This window comes from Bombina bombina, chromosome 3 (genome assembly GCF_027579735.1).
Source record: "Bombina bombina isolate aBomBom1 chromosome 3, aBomBom1.pri, whole genome shotgun sequence".
Taxonomy (NCBI): Eukaryota; Metazoa; Chordata; class Amphibia; order Anura; family Bombinatoridae; genus Bombina; species Bombina bombina.
Genome location: NC_069501.1, coordinates 736,850,949 through 736,873,824, shown reverse-complemented (window position 1 = coordinate 736,873,824; position 22,876 = coordinate 736,850,949). Strand labels below are relative to the sequence as shown.

At 40.3% G+C, this 22,876-nt stretch overlaps 1 protein-coding gene across 1 annotated transcript in view; it reads right to left on the bottom strand.

Annotated features, from left to right (window-relative positions):
- Positions 1-22,876, bottom strand: part of SENP7 (SUMO specific peptidase 7) — a 625,329-nt gene that overhangs the window by 340,777 nt on the left and 261,676 nt on the right. The window contains exon 7 of the mRNA XM_053707566.1: positions 19,320-19,701. Coding sequence (XP_053563541.1) covers positions 19,320-19,701 — 382 coding nt within the window. The remainder of the gene's footprint in view (positions 1-19,319; positions 19,702-22,876) is intronic.

Below are 22,876 nucleotides of genomic sequence, written 5' to 3'. Positions count from 1 at the left end.
GCACCAGTGGGGGCTTGTATTAATTCAGCAATCAACACATTAAAGGGACATAAAACAAGCTGGGATAGAGACAAAATATAATATGTACATTAATTACTTTACCTGTAAATTTATACTGCAGTGCCTCGCCATTAACACTTTCTTTTAAGTGTCCAAATTGTACAGCGCTAACTCCCCCCACACAATTCCTTTAATGGCTGCATATATATCCACCAATTATATGGTAAATGCAAGGCTTTAACACTCATTATCTCCTGGAGCATGCTTAGAAGCAAATAAGCTGCAGTGAATTCATTTAAAATACAATGCCTATGTTTCTGTTGTTAAACACTTATAAGGGGGGTGGATCGGTCTACTCCAGAAAGCACAGCTATGTCAGTAATTTTGCTTATTTTTGAAAATTATTTTAAAATACTTGCCAGCAATTTTTAAACAATTTTTTATGAAAACTATTTTTACTTAATTAGCCCTTTTAGAATATGCACAGATCTCAACATGTTTCATGGCACTTTAAGTTATTATCCAATGATATACGCAACTTAGCCTCTCTGAGCAAGTGCTGTGTTTAAAATGCTGGTGCACAGAGCATACTTAAATACACTCTTGAAACAGCTATAGCTTTTACTAGAAGCATTTTTGCTAAAACATGTATATTACAAAAAATGTTTCCATTCAAAGAAAAATGCACCTGTCTCCATTCCAATTTTGGCTGGAATGTTTCTTTAACATAATTAGAAAGTGGTTGTCATAATCGCCACTAACACTTCCACATTAAAGTTCACCCTCCCTATTTATAGCTACTAGTTTATGTCAGGTGGAAGGATTCCTAAAACAGGAGTGACAGTGACAAAAGTATACCTGGAAAAAACATAGGCCATGGAAGAAAGAGTCAGGGGAAAGGCTGGTAGCTAGCAAGGCCAATCCAAGGTCGGTGAAGGCGGCTTGCAAGACAAGGTCGATAAACAATCCGAGGACAGTAAACAGGTAACGCTAAATTGCAGGAAACAAGGCAAAAAACAAACAGGCAACACAAAAGCAGACTGACACTAATTATAAAGAACAAGGGGCATCCGAATGTGAGCCAACTTCCTTTCTGAGATTGGTCCTTCCCCAACTATGCAGAGGCACCTTGATGATTGGGGGGGATCTGAATATAGCATGGGACCTGAACTTGGATAGCAGACCTGCTAAACATAAACCCCCAGATGCAACGGCCAATCAGGTCTCTAATCAATTCAAATTCCTAATGTACCATTATCATTTGTATGATGTGTGGAGATATTTGTCCCCCTCTGAGAGGGACTTTACTTTCTACTCTAACCCTCACCAATGTTACTCCAGGATTGATTACTTATTGTGTAACTCTCCACTCCTAGAATGACACTCTCATCCATTGATACAGATATGCCCATGGTCAGACCATGATATGGTCTCAATAGATCTCACCAATAATTTTCAGAAGCCCCTACCCTCCAGCTGGAAACTGCATCCCTCTCTTATCTCCGGGCCTTCTGGAGTAGATACAGTACTTCCAAAGTCCTCTCTGATTTTCTTAACACCAACGATAACGCAATGACCAATCATCCCATATTGTGGGCAACCTTGAAGGCCTTCATGCGGGGCCACTTCATTCAACAAGCATCAAAAAACCGCAAACTTATGGGCAAGTCCCTTGCCCAATTATACTCTGAGCTACGCTCACTAGAGAGGCGCAACAGAGGAGACCCCTCGAGATTGATGGCCGAACAGATCACAGTCATCAGATCTAAAATTCACTTAATTGAAGAAAAGAGAGTGCAATCAAACCTCTTGGCTCTCAAACAATTGTACTATTATAAAGGCAATAGGGCAGACCGACTTTTTACCCACAAAATCCGGAATGGTACCCAGCAAAGGCGAATTCCGTTGATCAAAACACAGAGGGGAGTAATCTATTCTCCTAAAGATATCGCAAGCGCATTCGCCCACTACTATAATACATTAAATAACCTAGATTCCTCCTTGGGGAATGCTAAAGCTTCTCTCCCACGGATCGAACAGTTCCTCTCCTCCCTCGATCTCCCAACCTTATCTGTAGAGGACGCCCAAAGCCTCTCTGGTCCGCTGACTGCTGTAGAATTGAAACAGGCGATATCTTCGCTTCAGACAAACGAGGCCCCAGGCCCGGATGGGTTTACCGCTTTATTCTACAAAACTTTCTTCCCGCAACTGATCCCTATCCTTACCAGATTCTATAACTCTGCCTTTACTGAGGGTAAGTTACGTCTGGAATTTCTGGAAGCATCGATCATCACCATACCTAAGGAGGGGAAGGACCACTCCTTATGTGAGTGTTATAGGCCAATCTCACTAATCAATGTGGACATAAAGCTCTATGCGAAAATGTTGGCCACGAGATTAAACAAATTCCTCCCAAATCTGGTCAATCCTGACCAGGTGGGCTTTATCCCGGACAGGCAAGGTCCAGACAACACAAGGCGCCAACTGAACATCTTCACAGAGGCTGCGGATATGGGGATCCCTCTGTTCGCCCTGTCAATGGACGCGGAGAAGGCTTTTGACAGGGTGAGATGGGACTACATGTTCTCCGCTCTTACAGCATTTGCGCTTCCGGAAGCCTTTATCACGGCAGTGAGATCTCTCTATTCCAGCCCCACGGCAAGAGTAGGAGGGCTGGACTTTTGCTCAGGAGTGGTACAGATCAGAAATGGGACGAGACAGGGCTGTCCCTTGTCTCCCCTATTATTTGCCATCGAACCACTGGCAGCAGCAATAAGGAACTCAACTCAAAATAGAGGACTGATCCTACATGACAGGTCGCAGAAATTAGCCCTTTATGCTGATGATTTGACGCTTTTTATCACGGACCCGGAAGACTCTCTTCCCGCATTATTTGACCTCCTGGACAGGTTTGTTTATTTCCTATTATAAGTTAAATCTTGGGAAAACAGAAGCCTATGCCCTTAACTTACCCGAATCATCACTACACTTTCTTAGGAGGAAATATAAATTCCAATGGTCTACATTAGGCCTAAAACACCTAGTGGTGTTCCTCTCTCATGATACTGGAACAGTCCTATCTAAAAATTTTAATGCCCTTCTATCCCAGCTCCAAATGGAACTGTGCTCCAGGTGATATGATGAAAATCTCCTGGTTTGGGAGAAACACTGCAGTAAACTATATGTCACAAGAGTTATCTGAGCCAAAACAGAGAAAGGTCCCACGAACCAAGTTCCCAAATATTTTGTGGGACAAGTGAGTTGCAGAATTGTTGTATCTCCTACACTGTAGAGTGGAGCAGGTTGAAGTCTATGGTCAGAAAATTGTTTATACCTTTCTTGGGCAGTTTTCCTAGTCTCCTGAACATGGGTATGTATATAAATGTTCAGAAACTTTAGGCATAGAAGATGAGGTAGGCAGAGAAGGCAATACTGTTGGATGCAAGCCATAATTACAGTAAAAAAAAGTAAGAGTAGTGGAGTCAAACTGGGCGTTGTATGCAAATTCTGTTATAGGCAAAAGATGATACTAGTAATCCTGTAAGCAAGTACAGAAGCATCTTTGATGTTCCAAAGTTTGATTAGTTCTTTCTACCTGACCATTACATTGAGGATGGTATGAAATAGTAAGTGAAGACTGAAGATGCAACAGATGCCAAAATTCTTTCCTGAAATGTGAGGTAAATTGTACCCCTCTGTCACTGATAATCTCCTGTGGTACTCCATGAAGTTTGACTATCTCCTTGATAAAAGCTGAGGCAATCTCAGCAGCCGAAGGTAGGTGGGTTAACGGAAAAAAATGTGCCATCTTAGTTAAATGATCAATTAAATCCATGGCTAATGAAGCCCAAGGTTTAAATAGAACAGGCAAAAGAACAAGAAGCCAAGAGGAACTTGATACAGGATTCTTGGCCCTTGCACAAGTGTCACATGAGTAAACATATTTAGCAACCTGTTTCTTTAAGCCAGGCCACCAAAATTGCCGCTGTAGTTGTATACCAGGATGACCAACCAGTGGAGCATCATGAACAATACATAATATATTGAGATGAAAAGGAGGAGGTACATATAATTTAATATAAAAGAAGTACAATCCATCTATTCTTGACACTGGAATTCTACAGTTGGAACAGCTTTATCTTCAGGTAAATGTTGGATTTGAGACCACAAAGAAGAGTGGGTAGCAAGGAAACTAAGTGATGGAAAAATGGACTAGGGAGACTCAGAGGTATTAGTCTGCTGTGAATAAATTTGAGACAAGGCATCCGCATTTCCATTACAAGTTCTAGGCCGGTAAATGTGAAACTGGAATCCAGAAAAGAACAATGTCTAGCAAGTTTGACAGGGGATCCAAGTTTTTGTGGTCTGTATAGGTGGTGAAAGGATGTTCTTCGCTGCCAATATTAGTATAGCAAAGGATAGGAGGAATAAATAAAAAAAGAGGTGCAAACTAGAACTGCCACCAACTATGAGATAATGGGCGGATTGGTGCACTCAGCACTTCAGCATCAAGAAAAAAATTAATTTATCAGGTAAGAATAAATTATGTTTTCTTTCTAAGGTTGTGATAGTCCACGAAAATCTAACTAATACCCAAGCTGTTGAGTCCAAAAGAAAAAATGGGTGGGAAAATAAGAAAAAGCAGGCACCTATATACCAGGAACAGCAGCCTGAAGGACCTTACTTCCAAAAGCCACCTCCACTGAGGCAAAACCTGTCAAACTGCTAACATTTTGTAAACGTATGCAAAGTTGTGGATCTTGTAATTTGTTCTAGGAAAGTCTCATACACAAAATTCCAATATGTGGCAACAGAACTACTTGAAAGAGCTCTTATTTGAGAAGGCGGTGATTGAGCCACCTACAAGAAAGTCCTATGATTCAACCCTTGAGCCATTAGGCCAACAAAACAGTGGCCTTACGTGTACCGAAGAACAGAGCAAACCAGAAAAAAGACTGACAGAAATCCCTAATAGCCTTCAAATGGGATTTCAGTGCACAAAAAACATCCATATTATGTGGTGTCTTCCTTAGGTCTCAACCCAAAATCATCAATGTTCCCTGAAGAAACCACCTTAAGAATAATCCGGAAAAAGCAGCCTTTTTCCTGATGAAAACCAAATATGGAGGGTCTAAAGAGTGAGCTGATAAGTTAGGTACTATCTTAGCTTAGGAAATATCCAATAAAAAAATAAATCCTGATTAATATTTTCTGAAAACTCTACCTTCGGGAGAAAATCATATTTAGTCTGGAGAACCACTTTATCCTGATGAAAAATCAAAAAGGCATGATCAGAAGAAAAAGCTGATAATTCAGGGACTCTTCTAGTGGAAAAATGGCTAGAAAAAACATAATTTATGCTTACCAGATAAATTCCTTTCCTTCTGGATAGGGAGAGTCCACGGCTTCATTCCTTACTGTTGGGAAATACAACACCTGGCCACCAGGAGGAGGCAAAAACACCCCAGCCAAAGGGTTAAATATCCCTCCCACTTCCTTATTACCCCAGTCATTCTGCCGAGGAAACAAGGAAAAGTAGGAGAAACATTAGGGTATAAATGGTGCCAGAAGAATAAAATAAATAATAGGGGACCCCCCATAGACAAGAAAAATCGGACAGGGGTCGTGGACTCTCCCTATCCGGAAGGAAAGGAATTTATTTGGTAAGCATAAATTATGTTTTCCTTCCTAAGATAGAGATAGTCCACGGCTTCATTCCTTACTGTTGGGAAAACTATACCCAAGCTCCAGAGGACATTGAATGAATAATGGGAGGGGGAAAAAAGGAAGAGGCGGACCCTATTCTGAGGGCACCACAGTCTGCAAAACTTTTCTCCCGAAAGCTGCTTCAGTATGTAGCTGCCTTACAAATCTGATCCATAGAGGCCTAATTCTTAAAGGCCCAAGAGGAAGCCACTGCTCTAGTGGAATGAGCCGTTATCCTTTCAGGAGGACGATGTCCCGCTGTCTCGAAAGCTAAGCAGATGACACTCCTTAACCAAAAAGATAGGGAAGTCTGCCCTTACGCTTCCCAGAATAGACAACAAACAAAAAGGAAGATTGTCTAAACTCCTTAGTAGCCTGAAGAAAGAACTTCAAGGTGAGGACCACTTCCAAATTGTGAAGTAAGCGTTCCTTTGATGAAGAAGGAACCACAATCTCCTGATTGATGTTGCGATCTGACATAACCTTAGGAAGAAAACCTAATTTAGTACGGAAAACTGCCTCATCTGCATGAAAAATCAGATAAGGGAGCATACATTGCAAAGCAGAGATCGCGCAGAGTCAATACCCAATAAAAAGAGAACCTTCAAAGATAACAATTTAATGTCAACGCAATACAGAGGCTAAAACAGAACTTGTTGCAAAATCCAAAGAACAAGATTTAGGCTCCAAGGAGGAGCCCCAGATCTAAACACAGGTGTTATCCTAATCAGAGTCTTTTTTGTTTATCTACCAGTGTCATCTTATTCTCATATGTGTTATTTATTTATTTATTTTGTTTTAATCACTTATTCAATTTTGTATAATATAATCTCTTTAGATATAGATATATTTATTACACTTTCTTATTAAAACCTCAATCCATGCTCTTAGCGCTGCTTTACACATTTTCTTTTTTGCAATACTTTAGTTTTTCCTGAGGGGTTAAACTGTACTAGCAGCAGGACTAGCCACACTTCTAGGCGCTCCTATCTCCCCTTTTTGTCCTAATCAGAGCCTTAACAAAGGACTGCACGTCTGCAAGCTCAGCCAGTCTCTTGTGCAATAAAACCGACAGGGACGAAATCTGTCCCCTCAGGGAACAAGCAGAAAGGCCCTTCTTCAGCCCATCCTGGAGAAAAGATAAAATCCTGGCAACCTTAACTCTGTGCCAGGAAAAACCACGCTCTTCACACCAGAATAAGTAGGTCCTCCACACCTTGTGGTAGATACGCAGAGTAACTGGTTTACGAGCTTGAAAAAGAGTATCAATCACACTCTCAGAGAAACCTCTCTTGGCTAAGACTAAGCGTTCAATCTTCACGCAGTCAGCCACAGAGAATCTAGATTTTGATGAACAAATGGACCTTGTATCAGCAGATCTCTGTGACAAGGTAACTTCCACGGAGGAGATAAGGACATCCCCACTAGATCAGCGAACCACATCCTTCGCAGCCACAATGGAGCAATCAGGATTACTGATACCCGCTCCTGCTTGATGCGGGCCACCACTCGAGGAAGAAGCGGTAATGGAGGAAAAAGATATATGAGTTTGAACCTCCAGGGTACTGCTAGTGCATCTATTAGATTTGCTTGGGGATACTTCAACCTAAACCTGGGTAGCTTGGTATTGAGCAGAACGCCATGAGATCTATCTCCAGTGTCCCCCACTTGCTGCATATCTCTGCAAACACCTCGGGATGGAGAGACCATTCCTCTGGATGGAAGGATTGCCTGCTTTGAAAATCCGCCTCCCAGTTGTCTACACCCAGTATGTGGATTGCTAACAGCAAACAGCTGTGGGCCTCTGCCCACTCCAGAATCTGAGGTACTTCCGTCATCGCCAAGGAACTTCTCGTTCCCCCCTGATGGTTGAAGTAAGCCAACGAGGTTATACTGTCTGATTAGAATCTGATAAACTGGGACGAACCCAGAAGTAACCAAGCCTTCAAGGCCTTGAAGATTGCCCGTAGTTCCAAAATATTGATCAGGAGAGGACTCCTCCTGAGTCCACAACCTCGTGCCTTCCTGGCATCCCAAACAGCTCCCCATCTGGATAGGCTTGCATCCATAGTCACAATCTCCCAGGATGGTCTTAAGAAGCATGTCCCTCATGACATATGATCTGGAGAAACCCCCCAAGAGAGCGATCTGTTGAGACAGATCTGAATGATCGCCGTTCCACTGCATCAGCATGCACAGTTGTAAAGGTCTGAGACGGAACTTGGCAAAAGGAATGATGTCCATGCAGGACACCATGAGACCAATCACCTCCATACACTGAGCCACAGAGAGACTCAAGGAGGTCCGGAGGGCAAGACATGCCAAAGTTAGCTTGCAACGTCTCTGGTCTGTTAGAAATATCCTCATGGATATGGAGTCTATTATAGTACCCAGGTATTCCACCCTGATACTTGGGATAAGAGAACTCTTTTCCAAGTTTATCTTCCATCCATGTGATCGAAAAAAAGACTGAGAAGGGACTCTGAGAATTCTTCCGCAAGACGAAAGGATGGTGATTGCACCAGAATATCGTCCAAGTATGTGGCTACTGCAATACCCTGAGTTCTGGCAACGGCTAGAAGAGCCCCCAGAACCTTTGTACAGATTCTTGGAGTAGCTAGCCCAAACAGAAGGGCAATAAACTGGAAGTGCTGGTCTAGGAATGCAAACCTCATTAACAAAGTGTTCCCTGTGGATTTGAACATGAAGGTAAGTGTCCTTCAGATCTATAGGGGTCATAAACTGGCTTTCCTAAACTAAAGGAAGGATGGATCTTATTGTCTCCATCTTGAAGGGTAGGACACTGAGAAATTTGTTTAAGCACTTTACGTCCCAAATTGGGCGGAAAGTTCCCTCCTTCTTTGAGACCATGAAAAGGTTTGAATAAAAGCCGAAACTTCTTTCTTTGATAGGCACCAGGACAACAACTCCTAAGGAGGATAAATCCCGAACGCACCCTAGAAAGGCATCCCTCTTTTCTGATCTGGTAGACAGATTTGAGAGAAGGAATCTGCCCCTTGGCGAATAATATTTGAAGCCTATCTTTTATCCCTGAGATACCACCTCCAGGACCCACAGATCCTGTATGTCCTTGAACCAGGCGTCTGAAAAAAGAGACAGTCTGCCCCCTACACGATCCGATTCCGGATCGGGGGCTGCCCCTTCATGCCGATTTGTTTTCGGCGGGCTTCTTATTCTGCTTGGATTTATTTCAGGACTGAGCCGGCTTCCAAGTACTCTTGGTTTGTTCAGGCTTGGAGGAGGATTGTTGTCGTTTGGATTTGTCAGAATGAAAGGAACAAAAAATAGAAGATTATCGTCCATTAGACTTGCTCTTCTTATCTTGTGGTAGGAAGGCACCCATGCCTCCGGTAACCGTAGAAATAATGGAGTCCAGGCCTGGACCAAATAAAATCTTTCCTTTAAAGGGAAGAGAAAGAAGTCTGGACTTAGAAGTTGTATCTGCAGACCAAGACTTCAACCAGAGCGCCCGGCGGGCTAAGACTGCATAGCGAGAGGCGTTTGCATTTAGGCGCATAATTTGCATGTTCACATCACAGATAAAAGAATGAGCAATTTTCAGAGCTTTAATTCTATCTTGAATATCCTCGAGGGGAGACTCCACTTCAATGAGTTCCGGCAACTGCAGCCGCCGGTTGTAACTGCGCGGCAAAGTCCGCAGGAAGAAGGCCCCCTCCGCATGGAGGATTAGATGTGCTACAGGGAACTGCATTTGGATGCCGAGTCTTGAGAGGTAGATGGCTCAGAGGGACTAAGAGCCTTAGCAGGCTTGTCTCCCTTCTTAGATTTTATAACTGTGTTAAGGCATGTAAAATAAAAACGTTTTTTATTATAGAAAACTGTAGCTTTATACTCCCAATGCCTAGGGCACTCACCACCTCCTAGACCCAGACAGTTAACAGAGGAAACGCTCTCCTCAGGTTCAAGTCTCAGCTGGAATGGAGGAAATAAACATAGACCTCACCCGGTCACATGGAGTGCAAGTAATAGGAGCTGTGCAACACTTTCAAAAACGAAAGTGAAACTTAAAAGTGAAACCTGTTTGTTCCAGCCAAAAACACACAGTCTATCAGCCCAGGAAGAAAATAACACAAAGCAGCATGTAAATAGTTAATACACTGATTAATTAACCCCAACTGTTCAATAAACCCCTTTCAGAGCATATTAAGCCTGGATCGTATCAAGGTATAAAGGAGCCACACTGTGACCCTGTTGTAGCATTTTATGTGTAAAAATTGAAACGATCTTACCTCCAGAATCCATGCTGTGGAACAGAACACAGCCTCTCAAGTGTGACAGTCTTATAGCAGCACACTTGAAATGGACTTAAGTGAGAGAAAGCAGACAGTGAAACTCGTCAACACTGATTGCTTAGGAGCGGTTAGCAGTAGTCTGGATGGTTTCGCAGAAAAGCTTTCCCTGCATTCCCAGACATCAATACTCTCACTGAGAGGTTGACATGACTACTTAAAACTCCAGTCCTATCTCGAAGGGCAGATACCATTTTTCAGGACTCTCCGAATCTTCTGACACTTCTCTGCCACCTCCTAAAATGACGAAAGGCAAAGAATGACTGAGGTAATGAAGAAGTGGGAGGGATATTTAAGCCTTTGGCTGGGCTGTCTTTGCCTCCTCCTGGTGGCCAGGTGTTGTATTTCCCAACAGTAAGGAATGAAGCTGTGGACTCTCCCTATCTTAGGAAGGTAAAGGTGTTCTCAAATCCTGTCCTTTAACATCCATGAGGTTTGGCCCACATATTGCAGCCCGCACTTACATTACTCCCTTATCATTGCATCTAATAAGGTCATGTATTTTGAAAGATTTATTGTTGACTTTGGACTTAAAAGATTTAGTTTTAAGTCCAAAACACTCTATTGGGTTTCGATTAAAAGGTAGAACACTTGGTGTAAAGATGGAGTTCATATTTCTAGTTGGGTTTTTTTTGTACACAAATTGTGTATTTTTTTATTAATTGTTCCCCTAGAACATTGACCCTCTTCGGTGTTTTTTAATAATATTTTCAATCAAGCTTTTATTGGCACAATATTTTGTGATAAATGGTTTATTTTTTATTCAACTGCAACTTCATTTGATCCCTTATAAGTCAGCAAAGATCTCTATCCACATTAATAATTTCTTGTTCTATTTTATTAATATCAGTAAGGTCATATACCCGCTGACAAAATGTATCTTTCAAGATAGCTGCTTGTTGTTCAAAAGTTGTATAATTTAAATAGTGTTTCCTTACGCTTAATAATTGACTTTTGTTTCCAATTTTAATAACAACTATTCATGTGGATGTAATTATTGCAGTCAACCTCTTTGAAATATGTAGACGTCTCTATTACTCCATCAGTGATCTGTATTTTTAAATCTAAAAAAATTAATCTCTGTATTACTGAATTCATATCTGAATTTTAGATTAGATTTGTTATTATTCATGACTGACAGTGTGTGTACAAGATCTTCTTTGCTGCTTTTATAAATCATCAGAATGTTATCAATGTACCTTTTAGAGGACCAGGACTGTCTAAACAATTCTTATGCTTATAAAAAAAAACAATTATGTGGTATATACCGTATTGTTTCGCATATAGGCCGCACCCTTAAAGTTTGGTGCCATTTTAAAGAAATTTAATTTTAAAGAAAATATACACATAAGAACAGTAAAACAGTAATTTTATTTAATAAATAGGAACACGTGTCCCAGTATTTTACAGCTTTTGACAGCATAAAGACGGGAAAAGAAATGGACAACAAGAAAACTGATGGGAACAGTCTTCACCCTCTCCCCTGCACAAAAATCAACAACATTAGCAATTGTTCTTAAGTCATCCTTTTGAGAAATTTTAGTCACTTTCACTCCCTATCTCTCCACCAATAGCGGTATTTCTGCTCAGGTTTTCATCACTACTTTCAATGCTTTCTACATCACACCCACTGTTTTCTTCATCATTTTTCTGATCCACTTCTCTCTGATCTTCCCACAATACATCATCTTCACTACTATCCAATGCATTTGACAGGCAACATTTTTTTGAATCCTTTTCTGATTGATTCTAAAGATATAATTTCCCACGCAGAAATAATCCACTGGCACAGCAAAGCCACTGATGGTTTCTTAATTTTGCCGCTTGGAGTGAGGGCACGATTTCCAGCCACAAGCCATTCAGAATACTGCTGCCGTAGATTATCTTTAAATGGCTTGTTGACCACAACATCAAGCACTTGGAGTTGGGATGTCATACCCCCTGATATGACTACCAGATCTGATTTCAAGGATGCAATCTTACTTTTTACATCAGGTGTTAAATGTCCTTTAAAGGCATCCAATACTAGCATTGCTTTTCTTGCACGAAGAGCACCAGGCATATTCTTCCAAACAACAGATAGCCAATCATTCATCAGCTCCTTCCTCATCCATCCCTTTTCATGGCATCTAACAATTAAGCCTCTTGGAAGACCTTGTTTTGGCATAGTTTTCCTTTTTAGGATCACATAAGGTGTCCGCTTATGACCATCAGCTGTAACAGATAACATTGCTGTGATACCTAATTTTTCATTGCCTGTGGTCCTCATAAGAATTGATTTTGCTCCTTTTTGATCCACAGTTGTATTACTTGGTATATCAAAGAAAACACATCAGCATTTCCAATTTGGCTCAATGGATAGTTGTGCTTTTTCCTGAGCTCTATGACATACCGTTGAAATGCAAGCAGCTTTTCATTAAAGTCAACAGGTAGTCTTTGTGGTAGTGTTGTCCTGCGTCTCAGAAAGAGGCCATTTCTGAGCATAAATCTACGGCAGCATCCAAGGCTTGCTTTAAATTCATGCCTGGGAATATTTAATTCACTGGCAATTTCTAATGCCTTCAATTGAACGATTTTACGGGCGACAGGCATTCCATTTTTTCTTTGCTCTTGAATGAAGAGAAGCACTGCTGCATCAACTTCACAATACCTGCCTTTCTTAGGCCCTCTGAATGATTTCCTTGTAGAAGCTGAGTTTTCTAGTTTCTGCTGCATCAGCTTCCATCTACGTACATTTTTCTCATCTCTGTCGTATTTTCTGGCAGCTTCCCTATTGCTTGTTTGTTCAGCATATTTTAAGACTTTTACCTTAAAATTTGAATTGTAACTTAGTGTTTTCCATTGGCTTGTAGAATTTAGAATCTCCACATGATCATCCATATTGATACTAGTATTTTACTGTATGTTAGCTCCTGTACAAAAATCCACATTATCAATTACGGTAACAGAAATACAGTATCTGTATGTTTTTTTCATGAGTAAATTACAGTAGAAAGTTGCTTAAAATTGCATGTTCTATCTGAATCATTGGGTTGAGTATCCCTTTAACCTGGATTTTCACGATGCTGCAATTGGTCTAACACAGTTGTTTACCGGTAATTTGCAGAATGTGTCCTGTAGTCCTTGACATTGGTGCCATTCTCTGCTGAATAATGGCTGCAGCGCTATGCATACCTCCCAACATTTCAAAATCCAAAAAAGGTACACGCACCCCCACACACACACACCACCACCACCACCACCTAGCAAAAATGTGATATGTGGTGGACAGCAGCAAGGATACAGAGTGGCTTAACCAAAAAAAAAAGTACCAGTGTAAGCACATACGCACACACATACCATATGACAAATATTAACTGATTTAAAGTGAAGGTAAAGTTTTGTAATTATGAAGACATCAATGCATTATTTAATATTACAATAAACTAATCGCTATGTTTATTTTATTATTTGTTTTTTATTTTGCAACTATAATATATATATATTTCCCTACCATTTCGATGCTAACTCCTCGCAACCTCTATTTCCTGCATTTATGTTCTGTGATGTATAGAGCGGTCCTACTCGCTCTATACGTATCTCTAAAGCGCGTTCACAAATCTACTCCTTTGAAATGCGCCTGTGCAGTATCGGAGACCTCCGTAAAAGCCAGTGACGTATTATAGTTATTCCTGCGCCTGCGCAAAGTCAAGAGATGGGATTGTCAGAATCGGAGACCTCCATAAAAGCAGGTGACATATTATAGGTATTCCTGCGCATGCGCGAAACAGGAGCGCGCATTGATTAAGATATGAAGTTAAAAAGAATAGCGCATGCGCAAATCAAGGAGGAGGCAGATGACGTAGGGTGACGGCCGCCTAACGGCCAGATTTTCAATTGGAGCTACTTAAAACGTGATCAAGAGATAACATTTTGTAATATGTAACGGGTTGAATTTGCGGACAATAAAAAAGGTTTTTATTACAGCGATAAGTTTATTTACAGTACAATTGGTAAAAAATGATGAATGAAACTCATATTAATTTGCAACAAAGAATGTTATTATAGATAGACAACCAGGTAACTTTACCTTCACTTTAAGAGCAACTCTGCCTGAAAGGCAAACTGTGAGATAAGCAGCATATTAGCATATGCAGATCTGCTCACATGATGACCTGCAGACACAGACTGACTTTTATTTTTTAATAGGGGGACCAGGTAACCACACCAAGCCTAAGCAACTAAACCTGCAATGTTTGCAAGTGATTGAGACCAGCACTTCCAAATGTGTAAGCAATGAGTCCCAATGCAGGGTGCCAGCTCCCAGGGGATCCTTTTCCACTTCCCCAAGAGTAAAGAATAAAACAAAGGAAAGATGCTGAACTCCCTAGTACGGTAATTTCAAATGTGAAAAAAAAACTTTATTCAGACATTAAAGCGACAGTTCACCTATAAATGTTCTCCCCTTCAAATTGTCCCCAATTATTTATTTTATTTGCTGGAATGTTTTAAATTGTTTACAAGTAGCTCCTTTACCCCTATTTTGGCATTTGAAATAGCTGATTTAGCTTGTGGTATCCCAACCTATACTGAAAGTTTCTATACTGGAGTATATTCTATTGAATAGCCTAAGTAAACACAGCCAGCAGAAGAGATTACACTCTCAGTGGGGGGCAGGATAGTTAAGTAATAAAATGACAATTTTCCATTGTTCTCTCTAAGTATTGAGCTTTGGTTTTCTAGACAAATATAAGATAAGGAAGCAAATCTGTGTACATAAAGTGATAACATAATGAGATCTGATATTACCTGAAGTTCAACCCATTGTAATAGGCTGTGGTTTAAAAGCACAAAACCAGCTACTTCATATACACAAATAAACCGAAAAATGCAATTTCTCATACATTTTATACTCTGCACCTGGTATAACAAGTCATTAAAAATACATTCATATAAAAACAATTTTACAGTGTACTGTCCCTTTAAAGCTGTAATGGCTAAATAAAGGCATTTTTCACATTTTAAATTACCAGTACTAAGGAGTACAGCATCTCTCCTTTGTTTTACTTTAACATACCGGTATTAAAGCTGCAATTTTTTATTTATTTTTAGCAGGTTTAGCATGTATGATTGCACAACAAAAGAAAAAGTATACACTTATAGCACTCCTAGGTCAATGGATCAATGAATTTGTTTTAATAACTTTTATTAAATCAATAACACCAATTATTCCCTAGGGAATAAATGAAATGGGAAGAAAACTTGAAATGATAGGAATATTAAAATATAACTTTTATTGGGTTCAAATAAAATAGGAAAAATTATTAAAACCACACTTAGGTACCGCCTGTATAAATTAAATCTAACCTATACAAGTGATAAATATTTGTGTTTACCACCACTTGTGACCACTACTGTAATCAGTATCAAAGAGGGTAAAAAAGTTGCCTTGTAATTATAATTTCACAATATTAAATGCACTATCCAGTGCATATATGGGGTATATATAAGTATACCATATGTAGAAATTCTATATTGGCAATCAATTGTATCCCTTATCAGAGGTATCTCTTGGGTATGTTTGTTTTAATAATAGCACAAATAGTATTGCTAACAGATATTAGCAGATCTGCTGGGATAGCAGTTATTTAAATTAAAACGGAATTATTATAAATTTATTAAATAATTGTATATTGATGGTTCTTAATATGTTTGTTTGTGTATGAGTTGAGAAGATAATTCTTAAATAATTCAAACGGTTTGGTTAGTTTCCGTGTTCAGTGTGTTTATTGCACTTTAGTTATACATCGTCAGGATAAGGTAACCTGTGGTAATCATTACACACCGTAAAATTGAGCATTGATTGAGATATTTGTGCAATGCCACGGCCTGTCAGTTAAATTGCAACTGAAGTCACCTTTGTTAGGTTGAACTAGGTTTAAATTATAGCCTCTCAGTTACTTGAGTGCACACGGTCCTAGTTGCTGGAAACAGTCCAAGTGCCCTGTGCTGTTACACCCAACACTACGTTAAAATATTTAGTACATAGGTAGTGAGTTTTTCAACTATGTTGGTTGTGCAAATCAGAGGTAACACCACATTAACCGGTAATAATGCCGTTGTGATCTGTGTTAGAATAATCAGCTTGGGTTAATTATTGCATGCACTCTTTGACTCATTCATACCCACACCTTCAAGCATAAGCTATGTGGATTATGTATCAGCGCGTCTCCCTATATGCGAGACGTCTGCATCCACACACCTCCAGCTAGGGATTTGTGCTTACTATGTCAGAGTAAATATTACTCACTAAGTATAACCGACCACGGCACGTACAAGTTTGTAGTTAATATTTAATATACACAAGCTTATTCATCGATCGTATGTCAGGCTATAAGGTTATAAGGCTATAAAGCTCTGTGTAGCCGTATTAGGTTGTACCAGAGGTTATTATTAAAGCGTTGATACAGTGGCAATTACTACAACCAGAGATTCACACACTGAAGCTTGTGAAGCAGGTCTGCTCTATAGGAGATAACCGCTTGGTTAGTGTGTATTACCGAAGGCACAACACAGTTGTTACTAACAGAGATTCACACACTGAAGCTTATGAAGCCGGTCTGCTATGTAGGAGATAACCGCTTAGATATAGAGGGTATTACCAAAGTGGTTTAGCACATATTAAATCATGTTTGTAAATTAAATAGTTAGATGACTACAGTGATTTTCGGTAGCCTAAGGCTGTCTAAAAACACAGGAGCTCCTAGGACTCCTCACCATTGCCCTATCGTCCCAAACATACCCAAGAGATACCTCTGATAAGGGATACAATTGATTGCCAATATAGAATTTCTACATATGGTATACTTATATATACCCCATATATGCACTGGATAGTGCATTTAATATTGTGAAATTATAATTACAAGGCAACTTTTTTACCCTATTTGATACTGATTACAGTAGTGGTCACAAGTGGTGGTAAACACAAATATTTATCACTTGTACAGGTTAGATTTAATTTATACAGTCGGTACCTAAGTGTGGTTTTAATAATTTTTCCTATTTTATTTGAACCCAATAAAAGTTATATTTTAATATTCCTATCATTTCAAGTTTTCTTCCCATTTCATTTATTCCCTAGGGAATAATTGGTGTTATTGATTTAATAAAAGTTATAAAAACAAATTCATTGATCCATTGACCTAGGAGTGCTATAAGTGTATACTTTTTCTTTTGTTGTGCAATTTAGTTTCTATACACAGCACCCACACCTTGCCAAATAAATGGCTTATTGAAAGGTAAATAGGTCTTTCCATTCTTAGTAGTGCCATTGGTTTTCTTCCAACTCTTAGCATGTATGATGTGAGGGGGAAAAACACCCAGTTTCTTACCAGACAATATCAGTAGCAAATCTGACTCACATGGGACATCCTGTGCTCCGTCCACTTCCTCCCTATACAACTCTGGCGGACTGCAATACCTATAAGGCCACAGGGTGCACCTGTCAAGTTTCAACACTGTTGCTTTAAATGGCCAATTACCGGTACATTGTAATCTCCTTATAAGGCCCTCCTTCCTAACACACCATACCTTTCTTAGTGATTTTCTGTAACTTGCATACTGCCTTTCTGCGAATCACCTAGCCGATCCTTTCTCTACCTTCCTATAATCATCCTCTGGGAACCTAAGCAGTTGTACCAACTGTTTCATTCCGGATAAGCTAATAACGGACTCTGCATACCTTTCCGTTCAGCACACAGCTCCTACTGTGCTGACATCAGCTACGGCCGCATCTGCCGCTCCGTCCCTGCAGAATGCAATGCTGATTCATTGCCTGTGAAAGAAGCAATTAACAGTGTCTTCGGTCCACTCCTAGAAGACTGCTACTGCTCAATCGCAGGCAACTCTCTAATAGGAGCTTGGTCTTCCTCCTGCAAGTTCGGTCACCTGTTTCCAAGGAGCGTTCCTCCAGAATGATACTCGCTCAGGTATCAGTCTAACACATAGGGCTACTGGACTCTTAAGAGGTGCGCTCATTTCTTACTCTAGCCTATTGTAAGTTATACCGGTATTCCTTATTTACTGTACTAGGCAATATTAAGACAGAAATATACCGATTATAGGCCGCGCCCCGCATATAGGCTACAAATCAAGGGGAAAAAATGCGACCTATATGCGGAACAATACGGTATGTTTTTATACGTATCTTTATATAAATACTGTACAACAATGCCCCCTGATATATGCTCTATATTTATTACAACTAAGGCTCCACTGGTGCTTCTGATTTTTAACTATAGATTTCAATTTGAATATATTTTTGACTACCTATCAGCTTTAATCTGTCATTTAGCTCTGACTTTAATTAAAAGGGACATAATACTCATATGCTAAATCACTTGAAACTGTTGCAGTATAACTGTAAAAAGCTGACAGGAAAATATCACCTGAGCATCTCTATGTAAAAAATGAAGATATTTTACCTCACAATTTCCTCAGCTCACCAGAGTAAGTCCTGTGTAAAAAATCATACTCTGCTGCTGTCCAGCTGCAGATTAAAAAAAACAAAAAAAAAAAAAAAAACAAAGAAAGAAAGAAAGAAATGAACAGCAGCCAATCAGCATTAACAGTGCTGAGGTCATGAACTCTTTTACTGTGAACTCATGAGATTTCATAGTAAACTTCCTTAAACTGAACAGGAAAATAACATAAGTGTGCACGAGGCTCACTCCCTTGCCTGTCCTGGGACAGACATACTGATTTTCTGCTTAAAGTCCTTCAAATTGGAATGTGAATACTTAGGACATTTTGAGGTAAAATATCTTTCTTTTTTACATAGAGATGTTCAGGTGATATTTTCTAGTCAGCTTTTTACAGCTATGCTGCATCACTTTCAAGTGTTTCAATATTTGGGTATCATGGCCCTTTAATATATATAATTGAGCTTAGAAAATATTCTTGCTGACAGTTTTCTGATTCTTGCTCCAGACGTTCTGGTATTAATGGTAGAGGATACCTGTTCTTTACTGTAATGTTATTTCGTTGTCGATAGTTGAAATTTCCAGCCCTGCCCATATATAAATTGGTACTAAATATGTATAGCTACCTTGTCAATGTAGGCTTGCACCTAAATATTAAACAACTTTGTCAACCCCACAAATAAAATGAAATGAAAACAAAACATAAAAATATCACTCTGAAGCAATTATCTGTTGACACAAAACAACTAAATAATATAATAATTCAACCTATTTTAAATTTAAAAAACAAACATAATATTGAACATATAATAATACTTACTTGGCTCTGTTGAACCCAGCTTTTCCTTTCCATGACTTGAAAATGGGTTTCTTCTATTCCTTAGCTTAACATTTAAGTGATGAGTATTTGTTTTTGTTTTATCTAATACTGTTCTGTCGTTTAAAGTATCTTTAATTCTGCTAGAGTCTTCACTGTCTATCTTTGTACAAGCAGTGCTTTTATTAGAAGCATTTGTACAATGGGTCAGGTGCTGCTGTTCCGCTGGGGAGACTTGTGTGCTGTTTACATCAATGGGTGGAAAAACATTTGTTGGTAATATAACCGATTTGTGCAACTGTATTTCAAGGCGTCTGTGGCAGTATGTTTTCTCTTGTGTGACTTTACTGATGGAAGAGATGGCACAACCTTTCATAGGCTCTTTCTGCAAAACAAAGAAAAGTTGGAACATTAAATTGCACCTAAAGCTACGCATTTTAAATCTAGCGATGGGCAACCAGTCTTATTGAATTGGCTAAACAATATGAAATCCATTTACACTGGACAAACAGCAAACTAGATTAGGTTCAATTGCTTTGTGGGAGATATTGAATTGAAAATACAAGAGTTTTAAAGGAGAAATAAAGGATGCATTTTCAAGTGGTAAAATTATTTTATTTTTTATTTTACTTTACTGGAAAATACGATGGTGCTACAAAAACATAATTTATGCTTACCTGATAAATTTATTTCTCTTGTAGTGTATTCAGTCCACGGGTCATCCATTACTTATGGGATATATTCCCTTCCCAACAGGAAGTTGCAAGAGGATCACCCAAGCAGAGCTGCTATATAGCTCCTCCCCTCACATGTCATATCCAGTCATTCAACCGAAACAAGACGAGAAAGGAGAAACCATAGGGTGCAGTGGTGACTGGAGTATTAATTAAAATTTAGATCTGCCTTAAAAAGACAGGGCGGGCCGTGGACTGAATACACTACAAGAGAAATAAATTTATCAGGTAAGCATAAATTATGTTTTCTCTTGTTAAGTGTATTCAGTCCACGGGTCATCCATTACTTATGGGATACCAATACCAAAGCTAAGTACACGGATGATGGGAGGGACAAGGAAGGAACCACTGCCTGTAGAACCTTTCTCCCAAAAACAGCCTCCGAAGAAGCAAAAGTGTCAAATTTGTGAAATTTTGAAAAGGTGTGAAGCGAAGACCAAGTCGCAGCCTTGCAAATCTGTTCAACAGAGGCCTCATTCTTAAAGGCCCAGGTGGAAGCCACAGCTCTAGTGGAATGAGCTGTAATTCTTTCAGGGGGCTGCTGTCCAGCAGTCTCATAGGCTAAACGTATTATGCTCCGAAGCCAAAAGGAGAGAGAGGTTGCCGAAGCTTTTTGACCTCTACTATGTCCAGAGCAAACGACAAACAGGGAAGAAGTTTGACGAAAATCTTTAGTTGCCTGTAAATAGAATTTCAGGGCACGGACTACGTCCAGATTATGCAAAAGTCGTTCCTTCTTTGAAGAAGGATTAGGACATAATGATGGAACAACAATCTCCTGATTGATATTCCTGTTAGAGACTACCTTAGGTAAAAACCCAGGTTTAGTACGCAGAACCACCTTGTCTGAATGGAAAATCAGATAAGGAGAATCACAATGTAAGGCGGATAACTCCAAGACTCTTCGAGCCGAGGAGATAATCATTAAAAAAAGAACTTTCCAAGATAAAAGTTTAATATCAATGGAATGAAGGGGTTCAAACGGGACTCCTTGAAGAACTTTAAGAACCAAGTTTAAGCTCCACGGAGGAGCAACAGTTTTAAACACAGGCTTAATCCTAGCCAAAACATGACAAAAAGCCTGGACGTCTGGAACTTCTGCCAGACGCTTGTGCAAAAGGATAGACAGAGCAGAAATCTGTCCCTTTAAAGAACTAGCTGATAAGCCTTTTTCCAAACCCTCTTGGAGAAAGGACAATATCCTAGGAATCCTAACCTTACTCCATGAGTAACTCTTGGATTCGCACCAATACAGGTATTTACGCCATATCTTATGGTAGATTTTCCTGGTAACAGGCTTTCGTGCCTGTATTAAGGTATCAATAACTGACTCGGAGAAGCCACGCTTTGATAGGATCAAGCGTTCAATCTCCATGCAGTCAGTCTCAGAGAAATTAGATTTGGATGATTGAAAGGACCTTGTATTAGAAGGTCTTGCCTCAAAGGTAGAGTCCATGGTGGACAGGACGACATGTCCACTAGCTCTGCATACCAGGTCCTGCGTGGCCACGCAGGTGCTATCAGAATCACCAATGCTCTCTCCTGTTTGATCTTGGCAATCAGTCGAGGTAGCAGAGGAAACGGTGAAAACACATAAGCCATGTTGAAGAACCAAGGGGCTGCTAGAGCATCTATCAGCGTCGCTCCCGGGTCCCTGGACCTGGATCCGTAACGAGGAAGTTTGGCGTTCTGGCGAGACGCCATGAGATCCAGTTCTGGTTTGCCCCAACGATGGACCAGCTGAGCAAACACCTCCAGATGGAGTTCCCACTCCCCCGGATGAAAAGTCTGACGACTTAGAAAGTCCGCCTCCCAGTTCTCCACTCCTGGGATGTGGATCGCTGACAAGTGGCAAGAGTGAGACTCTGCCCAGCGAATTATCTTTGAGACTTCTAACATCGCTAGGGAGCTCCTGGTTCCCCCTTGATGGTTGATATAAGCCACAGTCGTGATGTTGTCCGACTGAAATCTGATGAACCTCAGTGTTGCTAACTGAGGCCAAGCTAGAAGAGCATTGAATATTGCCCTTAACTCCAGAATATTTATTGGGAGGAGTTTCTCCTCCTGAGTCCACGATCCCTGAGCCTTCAGGGAATTCCAGACTGCGCCCCAGCCTAGAAGGCTGGCATCTGTTGTTACAATCGTCCAATCTGGTCTGCGAAAGGTCATGCCCTTGGACAGATGGACCCGAGATAGCCACCAGAGAAGAGAATCTCTGGTCTCTTGATCCAGATTTAGTAGGTGGGACAAATCTGAGTAATCCCCATTCCACTGACCTAGCATGCACAATTGCAGCGGTCTGAGATGCAGGCGCGCAAATGGCACTATGTCCATTGCCGCTACCATTAAGCCGATTACTTCCATGCACTAAGCCACTGACGGGCGTGGAATGGAATGAAGGACACGGCAAGCATTTCAAAGTTTTGATAACCTGGCCTGCGTCAGGTAAATTTTCATTTCTACAGAATCTATCAGAGTCCCTAGGAAGGAGACTCTTGTGAGTGGTGATAGAGAACTCTTTTCCACGTTCACCTTCCACCCATGCGACCTCAGAAATGCCAGAACTATCTCTGTATGAGACTTGGCAATTTGAAAGCTTGACGCCTGTATCAGGATGTCGTCTAGATACGGAGCCACCGCTATGCCTCGCGGTCTTAGAACCGCCAGAAGAGAGCCCAGCACCTTTGTAAAGATTCTCGGGGCCGTAGCCAACCCGAAGGGGAGAGCTACAAATTGGTAATGCCTATCTAGAAAGGCAAATCTTAGGAACCGATGATGATCTTTGTGAATCGGTATGTGAAGGTAGGCATCCTTTAAATCCACTGT